Consider the following 12,203-nt stretch of genomic DNA (forward strand, 5'->3'; position numbering starts at 1 on the left):
TTATTCGTAAGATTGCTTGGGGTGTTCCTTTTTTTTTTTCTTTTTTCAATAAACTATTTCTTTCTTCCATTTGTATATATGCCCCGTACGCATGTGGATTTTGAGTGTAGTTTTTGTCCTTAGATAAGAATGCATTATTTAAGTAGAATATATATCAGGTCGTATGAATACAATCAAGTTAGACTGCGTTGAATTATGTGATCGCTTCACTTAAATTGCCTTGATTTTCATTGCCTTGATTTTCATTTAGACTGTGTTGAATTGTGTGATCACTTCATTAAACCTCTTTGAAAATATTTACACAATCGATGAGGAACAAATGTAACATTCAGTAACACGCCGGACTTAATGTCTAGATAAAGAACAGAATTGAAGAAGAAAATCTTGTAGTTATAAGTTTACAAGAAGCTCTTGCTACTATTAGTTATTAATTTCTCAAACCGGCGATGATTACATCATCACAAAAAGAGACCAGTTCATGCATGACCAAAACCCCATAGTTAAGTTAAAACATGTTCTTGTACATAGAAAAACAAGAACAATTTATGTAGGACAAACAAATTTAAAAAATTCTGATATATGAGGGAAAAAAACTGCGTTGTAGATGATGGTAATGACGTCCGTCTGGATCGAATTCATCTTCATGCATCTAAGTGCAGGAAATGTCGTCGAATTGAAGGGTTTCTTGGTGTGTAAGATTCTTCTTCACCTCAAGTGAACCCCAAAAAATTCCACTCACTTGGATAGCTGCATGCCTCAATAACTATGCACAAGATGGTGGTATTTTAGGTACCCCTTGTCGTTGTAATTCTCCCACCACACTGCCAACAGCGGGAGGTTTGAGTCCGAGGGGAAGTGGCAGCCATGGCTTTGATAAAACATCTCCAATTGCCGCATCTATACTCTCCTTTGACTGTCAATATATGTACACAGAGCTGTCAGTAAAGCTTCAGAGTTATTTGGAACACTAATGTATTGGACAAACATTTAGAAAAACAAAACTGAACATGAGCACTTATACAATGACATGCACCTAGTTCAAAAAGACCTCCATCGAAAAAACATATCAAGTTCAGAAAATAGGAAGGATCTTGAGTATATATAATTAAGAATTTTACTTATACTATATACTTATAGTACTACGTTTATCTTAACCGGTTGCAGTAGGTTACCTGCTCATTTTCCAGCTTGCTAATTCAATTCATTGTGGCCAGTCACATTTAGTTATTTTTTAGAGACATGATAGTCCGAAAATTCTTTTACATTATCAGTAATGTATAAAAGTTAAATAAATTTAATGTGTAATCTAGCTAACAATAAATTATGGACGCGTTCATGCATATGGAGCTGTGCAGCAAGGTCCGAAGATGCAAATGTCATGTTTTATAGAACCATTGTTCGATCTTAGCTTGCCATTATATCTACCTAAACAAATCATTAAAAAAAAAAAAAATAAAAAAAATAATAATAAAAAACTCTCATTTCATGTGGATGTACAAAGTTCCTCAAATTGAAAAAGCTATTTAAGCTGTTACATATGTTTGAACAGACCGTGTAAGAATTTCATGTACTTTCAGCAATTTGTACTATGCATGAAGCTTCATATTATCATATATAATTAAGATAGGTTTTCAATAAGGACAAATTTTATATCCAAAAAAAAAAATCTTGAGAGAGAGAGGGGCATACAGGATAAAAGTCACAAGGAGGTTTAGGTAGAGGTAGTGCTGCTGGGGCAGTTCGAACGCCAATGCCGGAGTGGTCTACTTTGTACATGGCATGATGCGCTGCTGGTGGTATGCCTGGTACTAGATGATGAGCAGCTGGATATCTCTACATCAAATTAAATTATTTATTCTCACTACATAAGCCAAAAGAATATATGCTAAAAGAACACATGGTAGGTCTCTATTAACATAATTCCAAAAGTATTTAAATTCCATACTTTCACACAAGTAATAATTTCAAAAGAGCAATGATTAATTGATTGATTGAACATAGAGTTACCGTTGGTGCTATAGGTGCTGGAAAGTAAGGAGTTCCTGGTGTAAGAGAATTTGGTACCTGCAACAATAATACAAAAGGAGAATTTGTCATTTTATTCATACATACAATCAAACACATTTTTAGGTCAAACTCGATAATAGTACAAAATCAAATCCCCACTACAGTTTGTTTAAATTATTTCCAAGTTATATACTGGCTAGATTGAGACAACTCACAATAGTTGTTTGTTAAGTTAATTATTTGATGTCATATGGAGCTCTGAATATACGTTATCGAGATGGGATGGCGGCTTCTACTAGCTCTCCGTCCATCTCCGAGCTATCTAAATAAATAGTGCTCTCTCTAGTACTAGTTTAAACTTTTAGATGGGATGATCATACACTTTAATATGAAACTAGAGCAGACAAAAGTCTTGAATCCAAGTCTCACTGTCACTCATTATGAAAAAGAGCTGCTCGTGCTTGCTCATAAAAAAGAATCAAACTACAAAACGTGTTAAAAATATAATTAAATAAACAGAAAAAAACTAACCCGTTGATGGTGTGGATGCCAAAAAGGAGGATCTGAAGGTGGTGGAGGATGAAGATGAGGAGGAGGAGCCCAAGCTGGTGATGGATGTTGAGGAGAAGGCGAAGGTGCTAGATGTTTAGGCCACATGTGTATATATGATTGGTCGACGGATGGATGACCCCATACATGTAGGGGTCTAAAATGATGAGGCATTGGAGCTGCCATAGAAGGCGGAGGAGGAGGAGGAGGAGGAGGAGGAAAGCCAATTGTTGGTGCTGGCCATGGGTTCATATCTCTCTTTCCTCCGCCCCCTCCGACTACGGCTGCACCGCCGTATATTTGCCTTCTATGGCTCCAGCTCGCCGCTTCCGCTTCTCTTGCAAGCAAATGTTTCCTATGGGACCGATATTTCTGCACAATATATTCAAGAGCTTTCATCAATTATTTGATAATGCTAAATTAATCTCTAGAGGCGAAGTCAAGTCAACTTATTATTACTGATTGAGCATGATGACACAAGGCATTCGGTGCTTTATTCACCAAGTCATTTCTCAAATAAACTCAACTACTTGAACTCGGTTACGAACAACTTAGCAAGTCATCTTTTGACCCCCCTTGACTTAATTACTCCATTCATTATGTGCTTTAAAATTTTGAACCCAAAAGAAGAAAAATAAAAGTAGGATTCAGACATTCAGTTATGCTTTTTTGGTGCCCTAAAATGTTTCCACTTTGAGAAAAGCAAGAAAACTTTCCCATTTTCAGATCATCAGATCTGCTTTTCTCTTTAAAGAATACTGTATCACTTGGGATAGAAAACAAGGGAAACTAACAAATAGTACTAACTTTTCAGTTTTCATCATTGTCTAATATTTTTTTTTCCAAATGCAATCGAACGACTATGAGGACCATTTCATTTGGCATCATCACTAGACTAAATCTAAAGTCAAATGAAAGGAAGAATATTTTGCATACTTGAAGATGACTGGCAATATTATGGCGAGTGAGACAATCGATTCCCATAATCTCCAAAATTCTTGATGGGACTGCCTTTTCTACACCTAGTTGCTCTACTGCTTGTACAAATCTCCTGTGCAATTCTGGCGTCCAGTCCACCTTCACACGATTCAAGAAAAATGCCCATTTTATCCACAAAACTCAAGAAATAGAAGAAAAAAAAAAAAAAAAACTCCCTGATACAGATGACCATAACAAAGTAGTAGTAATAGTCATCCTACGTTGTAACATAGTATTTCAGTGACCCCCACGATTCTCGTGAGAACCCATAAATATGAAGAGTTTAAGTTACACCATTGTTATAAACAATTTTTACATCATCATGTCATGCGTGTTTTATTTTGAGATTTCAATTCTCACGTTTTAAGGAGACTTATCTATAGATAACTTTTGTTTGAATTGCTAGTGTAAAAAGCTGTTTACACTGAAAAGACTGGAAAAAAAAATTGGATCTTCTTTTTCTCCTTACCTTTACTTTCCTTTTCCCTGGAAGATTATTCTTGGATGACTTCTTGCCTTTATCGATTTCTTTCGGGGAAATGTTCTGATTCACTTGTAGTGCAGATTCTTCACTTTTCTGAGTACTCACAATTTCTTCTCCCTGATTTAGGCTCGTTAAACCCGAACCAACATCCGATGCTGAAAAAGATGTTGCTTTTTCAAAGTCTTCTTTTCTTTCTACATTCTTTATAGTAGTAGTAGTAAAAGTATTACTACTACTATAGTTATTCACATCGGATTCGTCCCCGCTACTAACCGAAAATTCAGCAAGAATCTCATTGTCCATCTCCAAATCTGGTAAGACATCTCCGTCGTTGATCCCAACAAAAAGGTCATCAAAATCAATGCTATCGAGCAAATTCTCCCCCATAAAATCCACGAAATCATCTCCTCCTCCTCCTCCTCCCATCGCAAAACTTTCCATCTCGTTATCCCTTTCATTTCTCGCCGTTGTGTTACTCAAAGGTGACACAGTTAGCATTACAAAAGCACAATAATTCGAACTTGTTGCCTCGTGAATTTAACGTTGCATGCCAAAAAGGGAAGACTGGAGAAAGAATTATAATAAGCGTATTGGACGCTGAGGAAATGGTTGAATTTGCTAGTGGGGAATTATATGATATGCCCAAAAGAGTTCGTGTGATGATTTTGAGAAATGTCTTCTTATTTCCTTTTTGTTGTTGTTGATGTTCTTCCAGTAGTAATAATAGTGATATATACTACAGTGTAAGTGGGAGGAGCGTGGAGAGCGAAAGATTTAATCTACACCACAACAATTGTGTAAAGGGTTGTAATTGTCTTTTTGTTTTGTCTTGTACTTCTATAGACAAAAAAAATATAAATTAATTAAAGGGGTTTGTGGACGGTCTTTTTTTTTAACATAGAAAAAGATCTACTAATAGAAAAGTGCTTGCTTGTGAGCTGTTTTTAATAGCTAGATTTCTTTTGTTATTTAATTGAGAGAGGCCTAAGGGATGAAAGGTTGCAAGTTGATGATAGTCTAAGTCAGACATGGTAGGGCTGTGCTGGAAATGGATTGATATGTCGTATGAGCTCATCTATATCTGTTGTAACAGTAGTAAAGAAAACGATATTGTCATGTATTTGGTCATATTGCATACTCAACATGTGTTTGTTTTAATTATATCTAACATTATTGTAACCAAAATAAGTTTGAATATTTTAAATGGAGTATAACTTTTAGGAAATTAAAAAGGGACCTTTTTGAGCTGTCTTGTGAGTTAGATTGTCAAAAGGTCCTAAACTAGGGGTGTCCAATTAGGGGTGGGGGTGGGTGTGTGTGGTGGGGGGTGACTGGGTGGCGGTGTGTGTGTGGGGATCGAAAAAAGTTGTTTGAATTAAAAATGGCTTAAAACGGTTAAAAAATTGAATTAATAAATAAGACGTAATACCAAACTATTAAAATTTTATACCAAAAATTTATCTAGTATGGAATTATCGAAAACGAAATATTAAATACTTTTATTTCGGTTGGATAATTCGAAATGTACCATATTATACAAACTCCTATATAATGTGTGCTGATTGTATCAAAAAGATTTTTCGCAATATTACTTAAATGAAATATGTTAGTAATATTCTGAAGTACTCAGAAATTCTTTTCAAGCAAAAAGTTTTGAAATTTTTTTCACATAAATACAATAGGGGGCGTGTGAATGCATGATTCCGTTGTCACAAATTATGACGTAGATTAGATCATTTACCAAACTATTAAAATTTTATAGCACCCGGCCAGGGCACCCAAACACACATATACAACGAATTCTACGCGCGCACAAAATATGGAAGTTATCATAAACATAAATATTAAATACTTTTCCATTTCGGTTTCTTTGATTTTTCGCTATCCAAAATAACCTCGCACGCGAGAAAATATACACGAACACCATATATATATAATGTGTGCTGATTGTATACACACGTATCATAAACAAGTCCGACCCAACCGACCGGGCACAACCCACACACACATAAAATTTCTCGCAATATTACTTAAATGAAATATATACGAAATAAAAAGAAAAGTATATATATTCTAAAGTACTCAGAAATTCTTTTCAAGCAAAAACGGGAATATTTAATTAATATTTAACCGAAACATGCGAAGAGTGTATACAACAATAAAATTTAGGCGAGTCAACATTAATCGACCGATCAAGTCCGTGCTATCCCAAAGATAGCACATCATACAACACACAATGTATGACGCCGAGAATCCGGCGATAGCATTTAACCGATATCTAAGCGGTAATAACACACACATGCCGCGGTCAAGTATCCACGGCTAATAACACACGCCCTCCAGTAAGTCTAATATCACACACATACGCGGTCACCAGTATTAATAACACACACATGAACAATTAAATAATTAATCAAACGAGGTAAAATAACCTAAGTTTATTTCACAAAAGGAGTGGTACGTAGCTCCAAAACATCCTAATGTTTCATAAGGTCCAAAGCATTATTTTATAAGAGAAAATTTCAAAATCGACGATTCTTGTATCGATAGCTTATCTAAAAAAGAAAGAGGACAAGTAAGGCATCTTTCGGATCGAGGCGGCGTAATTTACGAACAATTGGAGGCCAAAGGATCATACATAATGATTTCGAAGCGACCCGATCACATTTCGATAAGTTTCGGGCTTTGGATTGCAAGTAGAGCCTTTAGGCCGCAATTGAATTGAATGAATAGTAGCCGTTTTGTAGATCGAGTTTCGAGGAGCGTAAGAAATGCTCCGGAGGTTCCAATATTCACCTAACACTGAAGCTTTACATACCTTGACAGTCAAACAAATGGTCATGTTTACCAATTACTATTCATGAGACTTAAGATTTTCAATCTCAACCAACACTTATCTATAAACAGAAACGAGACTTGGCTCTTTAATATATCAGACCCAACAACAACATCAACGATATTAATAACATAATAAGATGCATTAGTCTACATTCCGACACAACATGAACACAATACATTCATTACGACTTCATACTTTCAAACTCATCCCAAGTCGACCATTTGTCCTTTATTCATGTTTTAAGCATCATTACAACACAATTAGCACATCAAACAAAATAATTCACGCCTATCCCAAATCCTCCATACCACACGGCCAACTTCCACTCTTTTCCCATTCCAACAAAACCATTTATCTTCTATTCATTTTGCAATGTCATAACAACAAAATTAACATATTAAATAAATCCAACTAATTTCTCTACACATATAACATCACACGGCTACACATATACACACATACACACACACGGTTCACTCTCACATACATATGTCATGCACGGCTACACAACACCTTCACATGCTTCCATGAATTTCATCATTTTTTTACATGTTACAACATACATATAGCCTTCTTTAACACTCAAAGACATGAAGTTCTTGTTCTTTCTCCTCCTTCAAAAACTCACGGCCATGCCCACATACACCACATCTCCATGATCCTTGTCCCGTTTAAATCATTATAACGCATAAATCCATTTCATAACATAAAACATAAAAATCTTACCTTTTCTTGAAGTTTCAATCTTCCACAAACGAAGTCCTTTCGCCTAACTTATTGTATCACGTCGGAGAGCGTATCGAACTTGCTACTAATTCACAAAGAACAAGGTTTATGGATGCAAGTTAATGACTCAAGAATTTTTTCCTCTCTTTTTTTCTTCAAGGCCGACGGCCTATCTCTCTCTTTTCTCTTCTTGATTTTTCTTGAATTGCTTTAATTTCTTGAAATTTCTAGACTATTACATGTATATATACACATGCTCCCTTATTTAATAGTGTCACATGATTGTCACATGACACTTAAATGGGCATGGGCCAAGGCCACTGCCACCCTCCAAACAATTGGGCCTCAATTTTTATTTTCTTTTTTCAGCCAATTCCTTAGGAATCATACTTTGAGTTCCGAAACCAATTTTCATAAATTCCAATTTTGCCCTTAGGCCTTCTCCATTGTTTCCGCATTCAAGTCTCCATGCCAGACGCGCACGTATCAAGAAAAAAATCCAAACATGACCTCATTCCCCACAACTCAAGGTTATTCTAAGTTTTTCAAATACACAAAAATGCCGGATATAACATAAAGGGTATAAAAATACACGGTATTTACCAAAAGGGGGTGCCCAAAAATTTATATACCAAAAGGGTATTGGTGATCCACGATATACCCCAAAAACCCAGCCGACACAAGTCAACGAAAAATTAAAAAAAAAAAAAAAAAAAAATTTAATTGTATAACGTGGACTAATCACGTTATACAATATAAATTGTAAAACGTGGATCATCCACGTTTTTAAATATATTTTGTAAAACGTGGGTGATCACGTTTACCTCTAAATTTTTTTTTTTTTTTTTTTTTTTTAAAAAAAAAATTTAGTAAACTTTTTTTTTTGTAACACTTAGTGTGTTTTTCATACTTTGACCAATGATTAATCGTGTGTGAAGACTCAAACGTCAATATTTTATATAGAACCGATATATTTTTCCGTACAATAATGTCCTCGATACATCAAGGATACGTAGACGTTCGGATCGTCATTTTAGGGGTTGAAAAGGTGCAAGTAAAAAAAAATAGGGACTTATATTTTAGTCAACTTTATATGTTGAGAAAATTAACTTTATTTTCAAAATTGAAACAAATTGATGAAATTGACATTCACGGGTACATTACCTTGGGATTTTTACGTTGGTGCGTATCATCATCTTATATAAGTAAATATAATTTCACGCCAATTTGGGAAAATCGAAATTGAATGGGATAAAAGGCGTTTTTTTAAAAAATTGCCAAACCGCCTTATGGCGGTTTGTCCGCATAGATCTCGAAATAATACGCAAGTTCAAAAAAAAAAACGCCACGTCAAAGCGCAAAGATTATGACCATCTAAAGTTTTGACCACTTTACAACTAAATTAGTTTTTCTCCCTATATTTTTTAGAATTATATTTATATTCAAAATAATGTTTTATCGTGATTAAAAAATAACACGCTTAAATCAAAACCTTAAAAATAAAACACTTAAACCTTAAACAAAACTTATTTGGCACCTTTTCAACCCCTAAAATGACTATCCTAACGTCTACGTATCCTTGATGTATTGAGCCTACATTATTGTACGCTGAGAAAAAATATCAGTTCTATATAAAATATTGACGTTTCTGTCTTCACACATCAATCATTGGTCAAAAGTATGAAAAACACTAAGTTTTTCAAACAAAACTTACTTCGCACTTTTCAACCCACAAAATGACGATCCGAACGTCTACGTATCCTTGATGTATTGAGCCTACATTATTGTACGCAGAGAAAAAATATCAGTTCTATATAAAATATTGACGTTTCGGAGTCTTCACACACGATTAATCATTGGTCAAAGTATGAAAAACACACTAAGTGTTACAAAAAAAAAAAAAAAAGTTTACTAAATTTTCTTTTTTAGTGCTCGCAAAAAAAAAAAAAAAAAAAAAAAATTTAGAGGTAAAACGTGGACTGATCCACGTTTTACAATTTATATTTTATAACGTGGATCAGTCCACGTTATACAATTAAAATTTTTTTTTTTTTTAATTTTTCGTTGACTTGTGTCAGCCGAAAAAATTTTTTTGGGATATATCGTGGGCTGTGGGATATATCGTGGATCACCACGATATACTCTTTTGGTATATAAATTTTTAGGCATTTTTTGGTAAATACAGTATTTTTATCTCTCCGGACGCGGCCCCCTCCAAAGTGCAATAGTGGTCATCGCCATTGACCTGGTCAAGGTAAGTCAAACAGATCGATTATAAGGAACTACTTCTGTGTGCCAAATGAGATAATATTCATGATACTAAAGAAAGAAAAGAGGAAAATTTTAGGTAAAAAGACAAATAATTAAGAAGAAAAAGTAATTAAATTGCGTTACTCCATCGTGAACACTGAAGTACTTGACAGTCAAAAAAGTTGGAATATCATCGACTTGCAAAACAGATGTAGTGAGATGTTGACAAACTCTGCACCTAAAAAAATGGCTATATCATTCTGGCATTTAAGATGGCCACAAGCCATAATAACTGAACAGTCTCGATCAATTTTAAGATATAGCACGATGAATAATTATACGATCATTTTCTATTGGGTCATTATCTTTGCATTCATATGCGGGAGTTCGAGCATCTTTGCGGGATTTTAGGGTTAAAATATAAAAAAATAAAACATAGGAACCAAAATTTGAGGGGACAAAAACTATATATAAAAAATAATTTTAACCTTGTAAAAACGATGTTTTTTCCGCCGGGGTTGCATTTTGAAGAGGCTCCGCCACTACCCTCAACCTTTCTCTTTAAGCGCCAGCAAATTATATTTTCGATAAAAAAAAGTTGGAAACCTTATTGGTGAGGGTTCGAATCCCTACATTGTAATTTCCTCCCCCATTTCCCCTAACCCTAACCCCCATGTAATAAAAAAAAATAGGGACTTATATATCTAACTAGGCAATTCGCAGTAATGCCCTTATTTTCGGGTGGTCTATAATTTTTGCGCATCAAAATGAATGTAGTTAACTTTTGCCCTTTACCTAAAACCTCAGGAATCCGGGTTTGAACTTCTTTTTTAAAAATTATAAAAAAATATTTTGTGGTTGCCTACAAACTGGATTATCGGGCATGGGCTTGCGCAAGAAACTCTCCCAGGCGAGTTTGCATAAGGCAAATCATGCGATGGGGCGAGGTTGCTGCGCAAAACTCTTTAGGCGGCAGTACGTAGGCAAATTATGCACGATGGGCGAGTTTGCCTGCAAACTATGCCTTAAGGTAGAGTTTTACAGGCAAACTATACTTTAGCAAGCTCTACCTTAAGGTAGAATTTTTTTTGCAAGTAAAAGCGCAAGTTTTGAAGGCAAAATTCTACCTTAATGCAGAGTTTTGCAGGCAAAACTCTATCTTGCAAATTCGAGTTCTACCTAGCGAAATTTGTAAATTTTTTATTGAGCAGGGGTTCGAACCCGTAACCTAGGAGTTTTAGGCGAAGGGTAAAAATTAAAGACTAGCAATTTGAGGGGGAAAAATTAAAGACCAGTGCATTTGAAGGGCACTCCCCACAAAAAAAAAATGTATCTAATTAACTGGTGTCATTTGTCCCATGCTGAGCCCGGGCCCAAACTACATTAAAATTCTTTTTTTTTTTGTGTGTGTGGATTTCTTTAACTTTTGCCCCTCAATAGTCTTTAAGAAAATAGTTAGGTTTGCACCTTCGTCAAAAAAAAAAAATCTCAAGGCAGGGCTTGTAAAAAGTCTACCTTATGCAGCAATCTTTGGTTAAGGCATAGCTAAAAGTTTGCCTTATAAGGCAAAGGCCGTATCCGACAGACTTTTAATTATGCCTTAAGGCAAAGTCTGTCATATAAGGCAGACCTTTTGCAAAGCCTTGCCTTGCGATTTTTTATTTTATTTTTATGACTAAGCCGGAGTTCGAACCCAAAACCTTAGGGTATTTTAAGCGAAGGGCAAAAATTAAAGACCAGCAATTTGAGGAGCAAAAATTAAAGACCACCCCCAACGAAGGGCAATCGTGCAAATTTCCCATTAAAATTTATATTTACAACCTTTTTTGTGTGCTTTTTTGCTACTCTTGCCTTTTGTTTTGTTTTTGTAACACTTTATTAGTTCTAAAGGTATTTTAACAATTTCTCAATGTTTCTAAAATATTGAATCACATAAAAGTTTTGTAAGTTCGAAAACATCATTTTTCTTATAGTATATTTACACTTCATTTTTATTTTCAGACAAATGCATGCACCAAAGTTCTTCTCCTTTTTATTATACGGAAATTTTTGGGGTTAAAGTCTTTAATGATTCAAATTGAGTTTTACCTTATGTGGAGTAACTTATTTATTTTTTCCTCAATTAAAATTATATTGGCTAACCCATTTTTGAAAGAAAAAAAAATTACGGTATTCGCTTCATATAAAAAATATTTGATGCTACAAATTGTTGTATGATGATATCAATGAAGTTAGCTTATAAATAAAAATAGCATTTAAAATTAAATAAATTAAAATCTTGATATGACGAAATAATTTTGTAGATGTTCCTTCAATTTAAATCATACAAAAGGAATTGAAAAGTTAATGAAATTATTTGTTTTTCTTACT

At 34.6% G+C, this 12,203-nt stretch overlaps 1 protein-coding gene across 1 annotated transcript; it reads right to left on the bottom strand.

Moving 5' to 3' along the window:
- Positions 1 to 390: 390 nt before the first annotated feature.
- On the bottom strand, positions 391 to 4,790 carry LOC132036236 (transcription activator GLK1). The gene is made up of 6 exons (XM_059426515.1): positions 4,004 to 4,790; positions 3,493 to 3,633; positions 2,539 to 2,928; positions 2,008 to 2,064; positions 1,690 to 1,833; positions 391 to 913 (listed from the first exon to the last, which is right to left on the bottom strand). Exons 1-6 carry the CDS (start codon positions 4,514 to 4,516, stop codon positions 764 to 766), a joined length of 1,395 nt encoding a protein of 464 aa, XP_059282498.1. The 5' UTR covers positions 4,517 to 4,790; the 3' UTR covers positions 391 to 763.
- Between the last annotated feature and the right edge of the window lie 7,413 nt (positions 4,791 to 12,203).

This window comes from Lycium ferocissimum, chromosome 11 (assembly GCF_029784015.1).
Source record: "Lycium ferocissimum isolate CSIRO_LF1 chromosome 11, AGI_CSIRO_Lferr_CH_V1, whole genome shotgun sequence".
NCBI classification, from domain to species: domain Eukaryota; kingdom Viridiplantae; phylum Streptophyta; class Magnoliopsida; order Solanales; family Solanaceae; genus Lycium; species Lycium ferocissimum.